At 40.4% G+C, this 20546-nt stretch overlaps 2 protein-coding genes across 2 annotated transcripts in view; one reads left to right on the plus strand and one right to left on the minus strand.

Annotated features, from left to right (window-relative positions):
* LOC310879416 (AP2-associated protein kinase 1-like) overlaps window positions 1–3892 on the plus strand; it is a 44683-nt gene extending 40791 nt beyond the window's left edge. The window contains exon 20 of the mRNA XM_083794085.1: window positions 368–3892. Coding sequence (XP_083650211.1) covers window positions 368–1101 — 734 coding nt within the window. The 3' untranslated portion in view covers window positions 1102–3892. The remainder of the gene's footprint in view (window positions 1–367) is intronic.
* Window positions 3893–4271: 379 nt separating this feature from the next.
* LOC310879418 (anthrax toxin receptor 1-like) lies at window positions 4272–20080 on the minus strand. The gene is made up of 18 exons (XM_083794088.1): window positions 19660–20080; window positions 16984–17055; window positions 16815–16886; window positions 16611–16692; window positions 15616–15649; window positions 14891–14970; window positions 14568–14636; window positions 13668–13748; window positions 13499–13559; window positions 13116–13214; window positions 11764–11833; window positions 11410–11488; window positions 10202–10297; window positions 9489–9530; window positions 9128–9226; window positions 7435–7602; window positions 6283–6363; window positions 4272–5394 (listed from the first exon to the last, which is right to left on the minus strand). The coding sequence occupies exons 1-18, from the start codon at window positions 19821–19823 to the stop codon at window positions 5026–5028; spliced, it is 1818 nt and encodes a 605-aa protein (XP_083650214.1). The 5' UTR covers window positions 19824–20080; the 3' UTR covers window positions 4272–5025.
* Window positions 20081–20546: the final 466 nt, after the last annotated feature.

A 20546-nucleotide genomic window follows, 5' to 3' on the forward strand; every position in this document is an offset into this window, starting at 1 on the left:
GACATGTTGAGCTGTGTGGGATAAAGCCTGTATGCTGTAAAGTTAGTTTTCTTCCCCCTGGAAATACATTTCCACACATCTGTTTAGGCACACCAGTGTTGATGTTGCTTGAAATCCCTTTTATCTGTATATTTAACATTTTTATGTGCATATCTTTTCATCAGCATCTGTTGGTCCACATGAAGCCTACAATGGAAGCAGCTCCAGTCAAAATATATTACATCCGCTTTATAGTGTCTGTCTGTCTGTCTGTCTGTCTGCGTGCGTGCGTGCGTGCGTGCGTAAGCACCACAACTGCGATCATGTTTAGAATTTTCATCAAATCCCTAAATGATGATAAAAAATGAATGTCTCTTTTTCCCTACAGAACTGCAGATGGAGCCTAATAGTTGTAGCATCATTCCTGCAGCCGGGGCTATGACTTCTATGCAGACTGCTACGGAGAATTATGGGCAGAAGAGTGAGCAAAGGGCCGAGGCCCAATGTGGAATATCATCAGATGAGAGCACGTCTCAACGGTCTCATGCAATGCCATTCAAGGCCGAGCAGCTACCCCAACACCCCCCTGCAAACAACCAAGCCATCTCTGATGTCTTCCAACTGGCTCCTTTCAAAGTGCCAGGAAAAGGCAACAATGGGAAAGTCGTCACCACTTTCACCAGCTCCCCTGCAGTTTCCCGTGAACCCAACGAGCCAGTAGATGTTTTCCTTCAGGCACCTTTTGGGAGGAGACTGGCATCTGCCATAGCCAGTGTTGCAGACATTCAGCCGTCACAGTCTGTGCATGACGCACGGCCCCCGTGCCAGAATCATCCCGGTGAAAGAGGCCTCCCGCGCTCCACGTTGGCTCTTGCTACTTCTCAGCGTTGCACCGCCAGTCAGGCGGCGCCTCCCGCGTATTTGCAATACCCAGAGACACCTCTGCTCCAGCAGCCAGTGGCGGCGCACCGTGTGGTCTCCAGTATTGGACGGCAGGCAGCCATCGGCTCAGTAGCAGTGGGTCCTCTGCACTCCTGGACCATAGGGGGAGGAGCGCTGGTGGTGGTAGACCCCTTCACTGGAGCACCCTTTCAACCAAGATGCTCTCAAGGCAAGCCTTAACACCCCCAACGTGCCCCCAAATCAGTGTGTTCATTTAATTCTGTGAGTGTGCAAATGTAACCAAATGGACCTGCAGGGTGAACATGCTGGATAATTACTTAACTGTTATGCATCGCGTCCCAATTTTCACTTGAAAAGTGCTTACAAGAGAGGTATGACACCCAACTCGAGAGTTATACCGTAGACACCCTTCAATTATTATTTTACAGGTTTACTTCTGAGGAGTCCAGTATTATAGTCGTCTTTATAGTTCTCTTTAAGCATATACAGTAATTAACTCATGTAATGAACTTGTTCTACCTCAGCTGTCTGAATTGTCTAGCTTCAGACTGAACACATTAGTGCACCATTACAGCACTTTATAAGGAGTCATGCTATTCATGATCATGGAACGGCATTTAAGATGGTCTTTTTGGTTCATCATTTTAGAATGCTAGCTGTGATGCCGTCGTTACAAATAGTGTTCAGCAGTTTATTGAATGCTGGAAGATAATTCCTTCCACAGCTTTTTCTAAACTCAATATTTTGTGTTTACAATATTTTTGCCTGATGTCAGACTGATTGTCAATCCTCATGAGATCACAATGCTAAGAACAAATTAAGATCTGTTTTGGAACACACAGTTCAGTTTAAACTCAAATATACTGTAATTCAAATAAAACAAAAGTGAACATTTAGTTTTAAACAACCTGTGTATTGTCACTCAATCAGTATATTTGCCCCATGTTTGTTTACACCCTACAGAACAAGTAGAACATGCTTCCTGTAAGGATTATCATTTTAAAGTGCAAAAACATACTATAAAACCGTTAAGTTAGATATTTTCCTGTCTCTGGTATCATGAATCATGATTGTATATTGTCATATCGTAACCATGGGAAAGTCTAGGAGCTGGCTGGTCCAGTGGGGCAGACTGTATACTTACTTAGGCCCGTAAATTCCCGGTTCCCCAGTTGTTGCCACGACAGCCCTTAATTGTGACTTCATCTCCTGCTCTATCGTTCTTCTCCAGGTGGCTCTAGGGATGCCTTGCTCTCTTCCGTGCGTGTTTTGTGATTGATCTATTATCACTAGACTAGGGGCAGTTTTTTTGTTTAGAAATTGTCTACAGTATATGGGTAGTACTCAGAATCAGTTGCAAGACCACTTGCATAGAACGCCATCACTCCTTGCTCAGTAGAACTGCATTTCGCTAAACCATGGCATCACGGCTGGGTTTTGTTTTTATTGCTTTAGTTGTCTGCCACCAATCCTGCTTCTGGCATTTTTCACACACGCCTCTATGAGCTCACTGCCCACAGGACTTTGATTTGGTCTCCATCTGTCACATAATGACACTATTAAATTGTTAAAAGAAATTATATTAAATAAAGAGACTGAAACTCAAAGTAAGAGCAATGTCAAAATAATATTTGGATATCTGTGTTGCATCTGCTTCCAGGTGTAATATGTTTTTATATTAAGTTAATCATAACCTTTGTTCCGTGGGGTGGTTATTAGAACCTTGATGATGAGAGTCACTGTTCAGTCTTGTAAAATATGAGCAGCGATTATTTTAATTATACTAACTTTAAACTATATTTCAGTGGCCATTAGTGCAAAACAACCAATTTCTCACCAGATATCAACCACATGGACTGTGAACTTTATAGAAGGACACTGAGAATATGTATTTCAATTACCTTGCAAGGGAAAAAAAAATTAAAACCGAAATGATTATACTAAGTACATACAGTCGGCTGCAATGTTTGTGTTTCTATATAGTTTCATAAGGATTTCTCAATCAGTTCATCCAATAGTTATTTGGTGCTCTCTATTTTGGAGGAACATTACTTAGGTATCTTACTAGCCACAATATTGCTGATATTCACTTGTGTTTTAGCAATGAGGTAAAACACTGCAAAACTAGTTTAGAAAACTATACATCTTACTATAGTTGCTCTCTGTTTCATATAGTTTAACTACCATAATTAATTGTACTATATTTATTCATAGACATAATTTGCAGTATTTATTCACAGATCATATATTTTTCAAAGAAAAAAATAAAAGCACATGGAATTTATAAGAAATGGCAACCAGAGATACATGTATAAAACACATGAGTCAAATGCTGAGCCCTTTAGTTTGTCTTCCCCTGCTGTTCAAATAGTTATCAATGATCATTGTGCTTTTGCAAAGCAGTGAGAAGATTGCATCAGATCACAAGATCTAATTCAAATCAGGCAAAGAATAGAATGCAAATATAAACTATAGACATAACAGAACTCCTGAGTTGGTACCAGAAACATGACACATTTATCTTGTATGTCCTACCCAGGATTTCAACAAACTTCAATCAAACTCTTACGAGACAGAATCATTGCTTGGCCAGGAAATATATTGTGCTTATGAGCTTCAGGTAGTAATACTCGTCATCCAGTAGGTGTCCTTCCCGACACAGGTCTCCATTTCTCAATGGAAGAGTTGGGTCCAACTTCTGCAAATGTACTAGTTGTCTCCACCAGCCGAAGGCTAGGGGGAGAGTATGTTTTGCACTCCGTCCGTCCGTGTGTCCGTGTGTGTGTGTGTGTGTGTGTGTGTGTCCGTTAGCAGCTAATCTCGGCCACCGTTAACCCGGTCGATGCCAAATTTTGCACACACACTCCCTGGATGCCAACGATGAACCTCTGCCCCAAACTTTCCAGAACGGCCTGTTATAGCGCCACCAAGAGGCCGCTTTGTGCAAAACAAGTTTTTGCACAGTACACCTACAGATTTTGTCCAAACATCACGCAAATTGGTACACAGTCTCTCTAGAGCCATTCAACGAAACCAGTCTTTCAGATTTCCAGAACGGCCTGTTATAGCGCCACCAGGAGGCCGCTTTGTGCAAAACAAGTTTTTGCACAGTACACCTACAGATTTTGTCCAAACATCACGCAAATTGGTACACAGTCTCTCTAGAGCCATTCAACGAAACCGGTCTTTCAGATTTCTCAGACTCCATCCTGATTGGTTAAGATTGGCTTCCAAAGTTCACAGGAGTGCTCAGTTTCAAACAAAATGCTGCAAATCATGAACACATCGCGTGATTTCCCTGAAATTGTGCACCCACATTCCCACTAGGCAGAGGACGAAATGCCACATGAACAATTTCAACTCAGCCTCAAGGTGGCACTATAACTGGCCGAAAAGTGTTTTTACCTCTAACTGCACGGATCTGTGGATAACTTTGTATGCCAACTCCCTAGAGGCCAAGGAAAAACCTTTGCCTGGAATTCTGCACATCTGCTCATCCTGGTGGAGACCTGTGCCCAGTAGGGCACTTTTTCTAGTTATATAGTGTATTAATATGTGGTAAACAGAAGAAAGCCCCAGCACTTTGGCCGAAACGCATCCACTGTTTGTTGGTCAGAGGTAAAGCATGTGAAAGGGACATTTATTGAGTGCTGGCACTTTCTTCTGTTTTCCACTGTATTTCTGAGCCTTGGTGCACCTATAAGGATATTTAAACTTGGGGTTTTGCAGGTTGTCTGCTTTGGCAGTCTTTTTCTATTAATGTACTTCTATTAATATACTATTAATATACTATATGCTCTCGGTGTCTCATCAGCTCTAATCAGATAACTATTTAAAATAATAATAATTAATCAGAATTTGAAGGTTTTCAGAAACCTTAGGTCAGGCCATAGAAGGCTGTTCCCAGATTCAGCCCCAGGCAATGGGTTAAATCACGTTTCTTTCATTAAAATAGATTCCAGATTGCAGCTTTAAGTAAGAATTGATTGCCTAGCTCTACCAGTATTTTTTGATAGACAAAGCTGAGCTTGCTACATTAAATGCACAACTGCTATAATGTAAAGGAGAGTACATGGGAACATTATAACATTGACACCCTGTGTCATATATTAGCCATTTAAATACAAAAAGTTCTGCAGAGTTCTAATGAGAGGGGCGTGGAGGAGGACGAGACGGAGGAGGGGCTCTACAAGGGGGCGGGTCTTGAGGCAGCGGGGGCAGAGAGCCAGTTGGGGAGGGGGGTGTAGGGGGAGCATGCAACATGGTGGTCGGGGGTAGAGCTCTGTTTGGGGGTGGAGTGTAAGGGGGAGGAGTGATAGAGGAGGGGGGAGGAGTGGAGGGCAGTGGGGGGAGAGTAGACGTTGGCGATGGGGGCACATGAGTGAGGGGATGCGGTGAGGGGCCACGGTTGTAGCTGTGAGGCAAAGTGTAGATGGGTGTGGTGGGGTGGTTGTAGATTGGATAGCGAGGAGCGGGGTAGGATTTGGTACGGGTGAAGTTAATGCACTTGCCCTGCAATTAAGAAAGGGGAAAAAATATCAGTAGAAAGCATGATTAATTGCATGATTAATCATAAACCATAGCTCAGCAGTTTATGTTCTCATTTGTCATACACAGTAAACTCCAGGTTTCATATACAGTATGCAACAAAATATGTGAAATGTTAAGCTACAGTTAGGAACAAAATCCTGCACTGAATCGGCTTGCTATGAAGATTCTGTGGCTAGATACTGTGGCAAAGCAATTGTGTATGGCAGATTTAGTAGGGTAGAACTTTCAGTAAATGGAAAGAGGAAATGCCTATGCTAGTCCTGGTCATGGAAGAAAACAGCTTGTCTGCCAAGGCAGCCATGCTGAAGTTAGGAGGAGTAGGGGGAGGTAGGTACAGTATCATCTGCTCTTAATGGCTTTTGCAGGCAAAAGCATTCCTACAGGCTGCCTCAGGAGAATAGTGCTTGCTTGCTAAATCTTGTTTATTATGGTAAATTGCCTTTACCGGTATGACATTTTTTTTTACAGGGCCTTCATGGTTACTATTTCTGTTTATTCATATAATTAGGTACAGATGTGACATTGTTTGAATTTTTCAAACAATGAGGAGAGAGATTTTGTCAGTCAATAGTTTCTACATTTTGTTTTTGGTTAGCTTTGATCCTGTGTCAACTGTCAAGCCTTGGTTCCATCCTTCATTAAGCCAAGATCATTTAGTGTACATGTGGCAAAAAGTATGCCTGTCAAGACAAGACATTAACTGCATTCATTAAAAGATTTGGTCTGCCTACAACAATAAGATAAGACACATGGTTCTTTTGCAACAATAATAATCTGATTAAATTTGCAGTGTCACAACATTTCTATCAGTTTAGTTGCCTTCAAATGGTTGTGTGGTTTGTTGCTCACCTTGTCCCCAGGATGAGGTCGCATCACAGACACCCGATCATAGCCTCTCCTCATGAACACACAGAGGGCATCCAACTTTCCCTACACCAAGATGGTTTGAGATGATCATTTATTAAATAGTTGCAACAATATCCAACCACAATCTCAAAAGTAAGATTGGCCATTAACCACTACTGTAAGACCTATATACTTCATCATACAACAATCTGCATCTACAAGTTCACGACACAACGCCTCACATTTTAAGCAAATAATAATTGTAAAAAATATTAATTGTTTAATTTAATTCAAGCAAATGTTTTCCAAAACATCTTTATTATCTGTAATTTCCGAATTTGTAGCCCATCTGTCTGACATTGAATTCATATGTTTGCCTTGCCTGACACTCTGTAAAATAATAACTTCCACATTGCTCGCCTATACTGTAAGTCTCTCACATGATATATTGCATGCAAAAAGGGACAGTCAAACAGACAAGAGCATATTTTCTTGGGAATAACACTAGCTCAACAGATCGCATATCCAGAGCTTTAGTTCATTCTATGTCTGGTTCTTATTACTGTTGATCCAGCTGACTAATAATACATTATGAAACAAATGACAATAACCGTTTCTTGGTAACACACAGGGCTCACAGCTTCTATTGAAACTGAACAGTGTTTCAGCTTCTAGGGTTTCATCATAATAAAAGGGCATGTATTTAGTGTATTTAAATCCATCTGGAATAGGAATAACATTTTGAAATTAGGAGCATAGTTGGTTTCTGCGCAACTCGGGGGCAGAAAGCAGCGCTCTTGACAGCTGTAGCTCCTTACTTTAGCTCAGTGGTTCTCAAACGTTTTCATGTCAAGGACCTTAAATTAATATCTATTATATTTGTTGCAAGGGATCAACAATTGTGATGTGTTGTGAGCTTGATTTTGATGCTATGCTAATTGTTAAAACATTTTGCTGGGTCCCCGGACCACACTTTGAAAAACATTTCTCCAGCTGACTCAATCAAAGCGGTTTTGCCTCCTGAATGCATGCACGAAGAATCATGTCTATAAAGATGCATTTAAGATAATCTTGTCTGCATTTAAATGATAGTTACAGAGAAAGAGTTGTGGTCTGTATGAGTTTACTTGTGTAATGGTGTGTGAATTGCCGTACCTTGATTGGGGAATACCACTTTCGGGATTGCGTAGGTTTATGCATGCCATTGTTGTATGTACGAAGTGGAAGTGGGTCATACTCCTGAGCGGGCTTCACCACACGGCCATTTTTGGCCATCTCCAGTTTAGCCCCCTCCTCAGTAGAGCCTTTATCACCCCAGTGGACCTGAAAAGATACAGCAGTTGACAATTCTATACTGAATCCTTTCCACATTATATTTTCAACATGGATTTCTTTCTTTCTCTTTCTTTCTTTTATTTTCTTTCTTTCTTTCTTTCTTTCTTTCTTTCTTTCTTTCTGGAGAGGGCCCCTGCCCACCCAGGGTCCATATATGGAGCTGGCCTATTCTGACACTCCATATTTGGGCATGCCTGACAAAGAACTCCATATATGGGCATTAACGGGACACGGACACAATATCTGGGTAGGGCATTCATTTCCAACTTGCATCGTTCCAAGTAGGCCAGTGCCGGTTGGGCACTGCTGTAGAGGCCCCAAGGCCACCGTTTCAGTTACTGAAATAGTGAAAAGTTCCAAAAACACCTCTGTCTACACATAGAGGCCTCTCCACTTTCCACACCCTCAGCATCCAGCCATAAGTAAACAAATAGACATACGGCTGAAGGTCACGTCACGTTGTGACTTGAGACACGTTGTGAGTCTGTAGATTGGAAGTTATAATACGAGAATTCAACTGAGGGGCGAAACAAACTCTAATTCCAAATCAGTCTCCTTCAAATCACCTCATTGGTCCTGCTCCAATCAGATCAGTTGAGCTGATTGGCAGACTCCTCCTTCCTTGTCTCACTCATGCACTCTGTTGTTGGATGACATGACAGCTGCCATTTTCAATCTCTGTGTCTTTCACTCTAGATCAAATCTCTTTACCAAAAATAGCCAATCTCTGCTTTTACTTGGATGTCCACAGTAAAGGAACATTTCTCCTGCGTTCTTCCCACTTCACTATTGATTTACATCACCATCATCACAGCCCAGTCCTGGAAGTTTGTTTCTCCACAGAAAAGATTTCCCCCCCTATGTCCTATCCAGACGACTGTCACTCCCTCCTGGCTCGGTTACCTAAGTACTCCATTGTCTGTCGATAACTCTTCCAAAACACTTCCCGCATCCCGTTTTATCTTCAACCACACTATATTTGTCCACATCACTCCATTCTAGTATCCCTCTAAATGTTTCCCAGAAGTCATATGTTTCAACTGAAAAACATTTTTCTTTTGAAAATAGTAACACAGCAACACGACACGAACAAATATAAATTAGACCTGTGGTTGAAAACCAATAAATCTACGGTCTGGGGATGCCCAGGAGTCCTTGAGGGGGTTCCAGGGGGTCCCTTGGGATCACACATTATTGAATTAATTAATTATTTATTTATTTAATTGGCCTTAAAGTAGTTACTGCTATGAGAAATGTGAGATAACATTTTCTTCAACTATTTTCAAATTTCAATGTATGCCATTCCATAATTGGAAACATAATCTGTACTTTCATGTAAAACTGAAAATGACTTGACTTGAAGCACATTCTATTAGAATCTGTTGTCTTTTTTGTCAAGCGTCATTGTTCATTGAAACATAAATGAGCTGTTAGGATGGTGTTGCTCCACATTACATTGATCTCTTAATATAAAACACAAAAGCTTCTTCAGTTAATATTAAAGTTTCCCTACCTCCATCCTTTTGATCCCCCCCACTCCACGGCCTCCATAATATGACGCATCCACGGTGGGCCATCCATTCTGCGGGTAGACATCCTCATCTTCATCATCCTAAAATGTTGAAGGATGAAAATGAACATTGTATACAGATTTTTTATTTTATTTTTTAACTACAAATGTAAGCAGTAAGGCTGACATCTTATGAATTTGTGTGAAAAGAATTGGGTTGTGTGTGTGTGTGTGTGTGGGGGGGGGGGGGGCAGCCGTGGGTTTTACGACATGGATCTGTAGGAGGCTATAGGCTACACACTTTAATAACTACTGTTATAGAGGGTACAGTACAGTGGAGTATCGATGTGAGGAACAAACTTACAGAGCTGTCCTCAATCACTGGAGGTGGGGGTTCATGGATAACCTGTGAGAAAGATAATAATATCTTTGATACTATGGATGTCCCGGACACGTTTAGCCCTGCACACTAACACTGTGGGATCTGTTCTGGTACTGGCTGTCCCTGGTGACCCAGCTTCACCACATACTTCATTTCTTCTTTATGTCCACAACTTCACAAATGCAACATGACTAGAGTATAGGTCCAGATCACTAATGGGCAGTTTAAGTACACAAATATAATTATGCAAATTGAGAGAGAGAGAGAGAGAGAGAGAGAGAGCTGTGTATGATTTCTGTCTCATAGCAATCTTAAAAATGGGCCAAAATGCGTGGATCAGTGAAGCGTGGCGCCTCCAGCCAGCCCTCAATCTGTCACCGCATACAGTAACAGAACAGCGGTCAAGATAGTCCTCCTCTCCTCCTCGGCTTTGATAAGAAGGGAGTCGGGGGGGAGACGTTGCTACCAGTGGGTTGTTTATTTCTCTATAAGAAGAAGCAGAATGGATGACTGACTGATACAAAACTAAATCGGTACCTTCTCCCCCCAGAATAAACACCCATTATTTAATATTAGTACACTTTTCATTTTAAATGCATGAGGAAGGAAGGCCCATTTCTACCAGGGCTGACACAAGTTGCTGTTTACATGAAGACCATGTGGAGTCCTAATATTCCAATGGTTGACAGACATACCACAGTGCAGCAGAGAGGCCAAAACCACCAGAGCAGAGCTATTGTCAGCAGAAGCAGAAGGATGAGAAGAGCTATGGCCACAAAAGTTCCATCAGACTGGAAAGGAAGGTAGACAATATATCCATCAGACAATAAACAGAAAATTGTGGTAATGGTATTGTGGTCTGATAGTGTGATATACTTTACATATTTTACATACTACTTAAGAGAAATGGACAGAGTTTGAAGGGCTTAATTGGCCCCTCAATATATTTCTTTATAGCTAACCCGGTATGAGTCTCAGTCTGGCAGTTCAGGCAAGCTTGCCAGTAAAGGCATGAAGCGCATGCTTTTACTGTTAGGGCCCAGAGACTTTGGAACAACTTGCCAGAGGAGAAGCCAGAACAGCGTCTTCTTTTAAACCTCTCCTTTAAGCACAATTTTATAGACTTGTTTTTCTTTATTTTTTTTCTTTTAAGTTGACTAGTATGCAGCATGTTCTGCTGCCATTGTTTGTTTCTGGCAGCTATGAAGCACTTTGTAAGTGTAACATCTTTTAAAGGTTCTTCTTCTTCTTCTTCCTCGTAGTCGCAGTAGTTGAAGAAGTAGGAGTATTTATAGTTTAGTTCATACAAGTGACACTGACTTGTCATGTTCAGCCTCTGTATTACTGTATCTATTATTACAATTCTCTAAATTGCACGCCCACATTTTTCCGTGCGCAGCACCCTGCCCTTGAAACAATATACACGGACAGCGGACACATGATATTCACAGAGAAACAACAACACAGAACAACACAACCTGCCCAGCACGGAAAAAACACAGTGAGTGCAGCAACAGTTAAATCGCTGTCTGTGTGTGTGTGTGTGTGTGTGTCTCACTCAGATCACACTGCCACATAGACACGTGGCGTTAGACATGAACAGGTGTGCAAGCTTCTAGTAGTGTATCACATCTCTTTGAGTTAGATACTGGAAGAGTTTGTGACTTCTTAAATAATAGAAATTGAGATATAATAGGTTTGTGGCCTAATGCAAACCAAAATGGGGGGGTCCTTCAAATTAAAAAAGTTTAGGAACCACTGCTCTACCATACAGATGGATGGGTTGAAATTGATTAGTTCCTTGCCTGAGAATGAAGTTTGCCGTTATGGATTCAATGATCAATGGATTGATGAAGTTTTTCAAATACAATTTGTTAGTCCCTCTGCTTAAGAGCTTACTTACACAGCTGACTGTAGTTATTGTGACAGAGCTGGAGATGAAGCTCAGGCCATTGTTCATGCTGACATGGAGGGTGGCAGACCTATTAAAAGAGTGTAAGAAATGATAAGGTGACAGCTGGTTCATCAAACTTGTTAACTCAGCTGTAACTAAGACAAATAATACATTACATGCATTTGTAAATTGGCTTGTTTTTGAGGGGCGCTAGCCCCTAAAATTAATAATAATATAAAAATAGAAAATCATATTTTTATTTATTTTTTAATCTCTATGGGAAAAATGAATGGGCTTTGGATTGGTGGAACCAGAAAATGTCCACCACTGCTATGCCCTATTGAATTTAATTGAATCACTTACGTTCCCTCCTTCTCCAGAACAGGAGCTGGACACAACAGAAAGGTGTCTTTCACTACCAGTGGTCTTTTCACTGCAGGAATTAAATTAAGAGAGAGAACACTGACGTTTTTGTTACAGTACTGTAGGCCTATTATACTGTATGGTTGGTTTTTGATTGATTGAATACTTTATTAACAGTTTGCAAAAGTTTTTCCATTGGGGTCCTATTGGGCCACATGAAAGATGTGATAGATGAAGCAAGTCATTCAATACATTAATAATGCTGTTTGAATCTCTACTGGCCAGAAAACTTCAGAAAGTCTCAAAATCTGATATTAAATTCCTGAAAGAACTTCCCATCCTTATGGAAAATGAAGCAAACGAATAACCTTTGTGGTTTATTTACCCTGGCTGAGTGTGTGTCTAGAGTGTGCTGAGTGTCATTGATGGGAGTTTCATTCCCTTTAGACATCTGAGAAGCCTTAAGTAATACACCAGCTGATGCAAAGCAAAGGAGGACTGCGACCATAGTTTGGGCAGGATATATACTGTAAATTAATAATCAAAATGACATTTCTGTGGCCAAAACAAACCCAGGCCCTGATAATGTAACATGTTTCCGAGTTCAGTAGCCTGCGCTGCGTTAAACTGTCACTCTTCAAAAGCGCTGAGGGTCAGTTTCATGGTGAGTTTGATCAATGCCATATAATCTCCCACTGACATTCAGTGTTCTGTTGTAAAGCTACGTAATTTACTGCAGATGGACGATGAAAGACACCCTTAAAGACAAAAGATGTAGATTTTCCAATGCAGCGAGAGCAAGCTGTCAGCACACTGAACACATTTGGAAGTCAATGTACCATGGAATGATAGGATTTACCGTAAACACCCTTTAATATATTGTTTCTTTATGCAATTTAATTCATTGAAATTAGAGTGAAAATACAGGATTATTTTTAAACAATGTGTTGCCTTCCTCAAATGGAGCTGTTCAATGGTCAAACAATTTGGCAGTTCCCAGAATACTGTACAGTATATGTCCAACATTATAAATGTGAAGCTGGGTAACTTAAAAGTTAAATTATTGTAACAAACAAATCCTATCATTTATAGAGAATATTTGTACATATTTATTTGAATACAAACTTCTTATTTGGGTTGCACTACTAGTCTTGTCATATGAATTCAAATTAATTAAGTACCGGTACACTACAAATACACATTGTTTTGGTTATAATGGTGGTTTTGTTTATAGTTCTGATTGCAAATGTGCGTTAACAGATCATCTCTTAAAACAACGTAATCCTTAAACTTAGTCAGTACAGCAGTTGTCAATAAAGTAACACTGTGTGACATCATGTGATGATACTTACTCAACGTTACTGTGTCATTGATACGGAAGCTGCAGAGAACTTTTTGCACATCTCGGGCATGGAGGAAGCCATTTCCTCTGACAACGACCTGGAATGTTTCTATGGTGGGATGAAACAAAGGAAGGAATTCAAATAACACAGGAATGTCATATTTTCCATTAAGCACAGACACCAAATTTGACAAACATTCAGTCCGACCAGAAGCAGAGAGATAAAACATATCCCCAGGGCCGATGACAATGATCGATCGGAGGGGCCAGAGGGGGGATATCAAAAGCAGATCTAGAGGCCTCAATTTCCCCAAAATTCCTCCAGCAAACAGAACCCTGATTAAAAACAAGCACTGGCTAATTTGGAATTGCACAACTGAACTATTACAATACCTCCTTCACAGATGCTAGAGGGTTCTACAGCCAGGATCTCAATGCAGGATCTCTTCAGGATCTGAGATGGGAAATAATTAAATGCAAAGCTTAACTAGTGTCAGCCTGTCAGATAATCTATTGTATTGCAGTTTTGGTAACATGAAGCAGATAAGTCCCTCTTTCATACCGAGCCAATGACCCCTTGCAGTGCTTGGAAGCCATCATTCACAGGGAAGACATGATCTTTGCTGTCAGCAATAGTCCAAAGCTGTCAGGAGTAAAGTAAAGGAACATTCCTTTTAGTATTTAATTATTTTATAGATAGAGCAGTAATTCCCAACATGTGATTGCAAGCAGTCCTCCAACTAATTGACTAAACACTACATTTAATGATACTGATATTGTAATACCAATACAGTAGATAGAAACTTGGAGTATAGACGAATTCAGAAACGGGTCTCATACTTTAAATGCTTAGTATGAGGTATAAAGTACAGCAGCCTGATGTTCATAAAACAGAAAGATTGGGTATTGGGTAAGACTGACGTTATGTATCTTTCAGGACCTTTCACTGCTTCGTCTCAACCATTACTCAATTTTGACATTCCGTTTATTTTTATTTGTTTATGTTGCCACTACTGTTAGAGCAGCCATAAACTACACAGGTTCATCTCGATGTTCTGGGCTTTGTAATGTTAGTGTTAGTAAAAAGCAGGTAAAAGAGTAACGTTTGAGGCAGACTAACATCAGTCACTCTACCGTTCACTATAGTAGAAGAGGTGCGCCTGGTGATGGTTTAAACCCCGCAGCTATGTCGAGTCCGCCTACAGGAAATACGTAAGCTGCGACCATGAGACCCGTTTCTGAATTTGTCTATAGACGAATCTGGGCGCAGCCATTACTGAGGTGTACCATTAAGCGCAGCTTTACATCTCAGCACTGATTAGCTACACCTGGCCTACAGGGCACTGCTCCATGGATTCGTCTATACTTAAGAGTATTTGATCCAAGCCACGAATGATTGACTCATCAGTAAAAATAAACATGCTCTGAAAATGCAGTCAGATGGGTGAGCCGTGGACGTTACCTGGGTTTCATTGAAATCCTTTACTCCTACACAGTACACCGAGGCACCCAGCTGACGTGCTCTGCTGGCCTTAATTCAATTGAAATGAGACAAAAGATATTATAAAGAAATATTATTTCCTGTATCATGGTCAGCCATATTATCCACTTAAACCATTCATCCTTTGTCGTATGACAAAATGTCTGTTGCACTATAAAACAAGGACAATGATGACCATTCAGTTCTAAGTTCTAATGCCATTGTGTGCGTGTGTACTGTGATGGTGAGTAGGTGAATAGGAAATTGCAGACAATATTTCTCCAATTTTTATCGGATTATTTTACCTCTCTTTCTGCCAAATCAAACTGATTCTCTCTCAGTTCACCATCCGTCAAGGCAATGATAACACTGGCTATACGGAAACCTGATACATAAAAGCAAATGAAAACAATCATCACCATAAGTTGCTTAAATATTTGTCTGTCTGTCGTTCTTTCTTTCTTGACAACTATTTCCCCTTTTCTCCCAATCTTTATGCCAATTCCATAATCTGTGTGATTTTGTCACTGCTGACTACACATGGAATGTCGCCTGCTGCTTCGTTTTACCTGCCAGTGAAGAGCTTCAAACAGAAGTGCATAGCGGATGTGAAGGAACAGCCTATTCCTCCTAGATCAACACCCCCTGCTGACAGCTAGGTACCCTTGCCCTGACCAACCTGTAGGAGTCACTAGTGCAGTGACAAAGATCTCCCTCCCCTTCATGTCATGAGTTATCTTCAGTGCTCAGTTATTTTAACATGGTCATTATGACAAAGTCAAAATTAGCCATTAGCAGGCACATTACTTTAACTGTACGTTACAGGTATTACGTGGTTAAGATTATACTGTGAATTAAAACATACTGTTAATTTAATTGTGCAGATGTTGTTGTTGCTGTACATCTTTATATGTTACAGCTTTTATACTGGTCTGCTTCCTGACACATGAATAGAGGTGCCGCTGTCTGCAGAAAGCATGATTGAAACGTAATCAATCAATGTAGCAAGATGGGGAAATATTCTACTCACCATCTCCAGTCGCATAGTAAATTTGCTCACTGGCCTGTGGGAGAACATTTAGATTTACTTTTCAGGGAATGGACAAAATAAATTAGTACTTATAGAGGGTACGCGCATGCATAAAATGGGAAATTGAGTGTCAAAGTGAGAGGCAAAGTGAGTTTAACATTGTTTAATGTTGTTTAATGCAATCAGATAGGAATTTTCTGTTTGGATGTATGGGCTGTCAAGGCCAGAAAGTATTTCTTTGCCACTCAGTAGGCGTTAACTTCCGGGTTTGATGATGATGTCACGCACGGCACATACCCTCTATTAAGCTCTTGTTAATACTTTTCATTGGTTAAATATTTATAAAACCCACAGACAGACTTAAATAATTAAAGCCATATTTGTAATTGCTTACTGTTGCCTAACTTACCTTGTACTTTCATATTGCCTTGGACATTTTCTACTGAGGCCGTGTCTTTACCTTTGGGATTATGCATTCTTAAACCCAAACCGCACCAATGCAACTATATAGTCAAATCCTTGCAACAAAACAGTTTAAAGGTCAACTGCACCAATGCAACTGCAACATCATTGGGGGTAGTTGCAAGGAGTTTCATATTGCAAGGAGTTGCATGGCGAATCATTGGGGCGGTTTGGGATTTATATGTAATTCATGAAATTGATTGCAATTTTGAGCAAACTACTGGTTATCATCACAAATTTCTATGTGGGTTTCTAAATTAAGTTTCACACTTTTGCACTTTTCAGGGACAGTAAAATAAAACTATGAGAAACCTTTCTCGCCTTTTGGAGTCGAATAATAATGGTTGAATATATTGTTTGCCAGTACATGTAAATGAAATTAACCACTTAAGCCACAATTAAGCACTATATTTTTGTTGGAAAATAACCAGCAATCCACAAGCTCACAATGCACCACGATGCGACCCGTTGTGAGCATGTAGTCCGGCTATTTTTGCTATTCTTTAAAATATTTAAAACAAGATTTGACTTACTCTTTCAAACCCTTTGTTCATGAAAGTATCTCCACCAGGCTGCACCATGCGTAACTCCGCAAGCCCAGCCCGAATTAGCTCTCTGATCATAAATACACAAATTTTCACAATACAAATGGAATACAAATGCCCAATATATTGTCACAATATAGAAGCAAAACAAAACATATTGAGGCATTGAATAACGGTCCATGTGTGCCTTGCCTGTCTTCAGTAAGCTTCATCAGAATTCTTCCTTCTGTTGAAAATACAATGAAGGACATCCGTAGCTGGGGACTTCAAAGAAGAGGTATCATATTCAGAATATTGTATTGTATTTCCAAATACGCATAGTTTTCTATGATTTAAACCGGCCTTCACTGTGTGCACATACCTGATGAACTTGTGAGCAAGATGCTCAACAAAGTAATAGATCTCATTCCAGTGATGCTGCACACTGCCAGATCTAGGAAGAAACAGGGTAATTCAGGTTTAATTGCACTGTACTTAAGCCCTATTTCTAAAAAAGCAGATGTACAAGCTCACAACAGGTCTGTCATGATATATGACCACTTATTTGCATAAGCATGGATATCAGCCAGAGAATCGGAGCGGCAGTAGTCTGTTTTGACGAAAAGAGTTGAGGCTGAAGGCAAAGCTCTCTGTCTACCGAGATATCTTCGTTCCTACTCTCACCTATGGTCATGAAGTGAACGGAAGAATAATAAAGAATAAGGTTGCGGATACAAGCGGCAAAAATGAGTTTTCTCCGACGGGTGGCTGGCATTTCCCTTAGAGATGGGGTGAGAAGTTCAGTCACGCGAGAGAGACTTGGAGTAGAGTCGCTGCTTCTTCGCTTGGAACGGAGCCAGCTTAGGTGGTTCGGGCATCTGGTTAGGATGCCTCTCGAGCATAGAGAGGTCCGTGATGGAGGGATAAAAACTGACTATTATGTGCGAAATGATATGAGATGCATACCAGTACTTGCTGCTCATTTTCTTCTTATCTTATGTTTCCATAATCTGCTAGGGACGTCATAGATCCACTGTATACACTTCTCTGTGTCTGTAATGAACTTTAGAATGTATGTGTAATACGTGGCCTGGTGATGACATCACATAATGTTCTTCGCGCCTGCGACTCAGCCGATCCTCACCCACCACCCCTTGGTAGATGGAGACTCTAGAGGCCATATAGATGGCCAACCTAAATCACAACAGTATCTGTGTGTATATGAGATTCAACTACTGCATGCAACTGCAAATAATAAGAGTATACTATTTCAGTCAGACACTTGAACAGACAACATAACAGCCAGGGGAACTAAAGAAATGGAGCCAACAGGTGGAAACTAGGGGGTTGTTTGTAGAAAATCCCCATAAACTCACAACAATGCTGTAAAATGGCAATCATCACAATTTGTGAATTTTAATGACATGCCCAGAATATGTAAGCCAGGTTGAAAGTGGTTAACTGATCGCCATATAACTATCATGGACACCTGACGCATCACTGGTGAGGTGCTTACTCCAGTTGTATGCCTGAACTTGTTCGCCAACGGACTTTAAGGAAACCTTAATTTCAATGATTATACATACTGTACGCTGTTGCTGTCTGATGAAAATTAAAAAGTGGGCGGTTAATTTAAAGTTTTAACCAATGCTTTAGCTCCCAAAAGCTGACCTACAATATTACAGTAGCAGACATCGCTTGTTAAAATGAGAGGAGGGTGGTTGTGGGTAAGAATTAATTAATTTATTTAAACATGCAACGTGCATTCATCGACTAACCACTCCATTTACTTGATCTATCTACTATGATCTATTGTCTCTTGTACATTACGTATTAAACTTAAATATATTAAAAGAACATCTAACTTTAATATACAATGAACAAGCAAACAAGTACAAATAAAACTTGAATATGCTTTTGTACCATTTGAGCCCTATTCCAAAAAGTTCAGAAACAGCCGATCTACAAAGCTCACATATGTGTCGTGGCTGCAAAACGGTCAGGCTCTATCACCTTGAATGAACCCAACACTGCGCAGGTGCAGACTCAACAAAAGAATCAACAAAAACTGGTGCAGGGGGAAAGATGGTAATTAAGAACTTTTTGTGGGGTAAATATTATGCAGAAACTCTATATTAAATATGTTTCCCTCTACACTGCCTCTCTTCTCCCCCCCCTTGTGTTTCCATTTATGCTGTGATGCCTGTGTCGTCCTAGGCCAGACACAGACAGCCAAAAACTCTGGAGCTTTGGAACATCTGGCTCTAATGGAGAAATGGTTCTGCAAACAGGCACTGAGAGGAACACAGTGGTTTTTGCTTCTGTCATTTTCTTTCATCTGGACTATGACAGCAGCGACTGCTGTTATGCAATATTTAGATAGATGCAAGATCACTTTATGTCTGACATTAACCAATATTTATTAACCACATTTTGTTTAAACAATGTAAAGACATATTTATACAGGAAATTCCAGACATGCCTACACTGAATATATATGGCAAGAAAACACATTTAGGGACATTAGCATGTTTGGCCAACCCCAGTACTGTCAGATCACAGTCATGGACAATGAAATCAAGCTTATATTGACACTACCCTAACCCGACCACCAAAAGGGAGCAACAATGTGAAATATTGCATATTGGATCACCTGATAAAATGTTTTATGAATAAACTAATTAATGTAGCCTAATTAATCAGGTTATCTGAGTTCCTTAAATTCCTTGTCCACATATAGTTTATATTTAAATCAATGTTTTTCTTTTTCTTTTCTTCTTTATTTACAATTAAGTCACTCACAGTGCTACAGCAGGTAATTATAATTAACTAGATTAGCCTAAAGCTAGGTATCTTGTTACATCCATAGCATGGGTACTATTATACACTACTGTACACTACTGTACACACTAAGTCAGATAAGATCATGTGGCTCAGCCAAGAATACTGTGAGTCATTTAATGTTTCCTGTGGCTTTGGATTCCCTAGAAACTGGTGCATGCATACATCTACAGCATCTAGTAAAAAATCAAGCAGGCTTAGAAGTGGGGAAACTCACTTGTCCAATACAAAGTAGAGGTCAAATCCTCCGTAGCAGGATGACCCTGCCTCCCTCCTTCCATGGCTCTGTCCTAGGCTGCCAGCCACAACAAGGACAATCAGAAGGATACCCAGCTCTGCAGCAACCGCCGACACCTGCCTGCACCAGCGCTGCCGGGACATCACCCCAACTTCAAGGAGAAAGCAGTACACAATCCGAGGAAAAGTAAAACATTAAAAAAATGCTCTCCAGGAAGAATCTTAATTAATCTCTTTCTCTGTAGACCTCAAGGCACTATATGCTGCAGCCTGCCATGCTCACACAGCAGATCTCCAAGCATAAAGAAAGTTCACTCCTGAATCAGTGTTCCATTACCACAACAGAAGTTGTGGTACGGGAGAGGAGGAGTGAAGTTGATGGGACAGACAGTGGTCTGCTTTCTCTCTCTCTCTCTTCCTCTGCCCTCTCTCTTTGTAGCATAATGTTTCATGAGTTCACAAACACAAACCCAAACAAAACACAGCACAGTAAATTCACAATATACCCTTTTTTAAATATGTTCTTCCATTTGTTTACTTAAACATGCAACAACTTACAGTATTCATATAGGTGCCACTATTCTTGCTAATACTTTTCCTTTGTTCTGTTTTGTTTCTCCTTTTTTATTTTTTTTACTTACTGTATTTCTTGTTTTACTAAGCATCAGTGCCACTCAGTGGTAAACAGTGGTACTATATTTTACTTTGCCTAGATAAGGGTTAAATGGCAACAAGATATTACAATTTCTAATTGTAAATACATACATTTTTTAAACGGGCCTTGCTAAATCAATCGGTAAAAGGATGTGATCATTAGGCTATTCATTTTGGTCCTATAGCTACACCCCTTCACTTCTATTATGGTGG

The sequence above is a fragment of the Protomyctophum parallelum genome (genome assembly GCF_964188405.1).
Source record: "Protomyctophum parallelum genome assembly, chromosome: 21".
In the NCBI taxonomy this organism is placed as follows: Eukaryota; Metazoa; Chordata; class Actinopteri; order Myctophiformes; family Myctophidae; genus Protomyctophum; species Protomyctophum parallelum.

Excerpts from the sequence above, each read along its gene's own strand:
- LOC310879418 (XM_083794088.1), bottom strand. The coding sequence starts at position 19,823 with ATGTCCCGGCAGCGCTGGTGCAGGCAGGTGTCGGCGGTTGCTGCAGAG. Across the intron at positions 10,298-11,409 it reads CAATAACTACAGTCAGCTGT|TCTGATGGAACTTTTGTGGC; the intron begins GTAAGTAAGCTC and ends CTTCCTTTCCAG. Across the intron at positions 6,364-7,434 it reads AGTGGTATTCCCCAATCAAG|GGAAAGTTGGATGCCCTCTG; the intron begins GTACGGCAATTC and ends ATCTTGGTGTAG.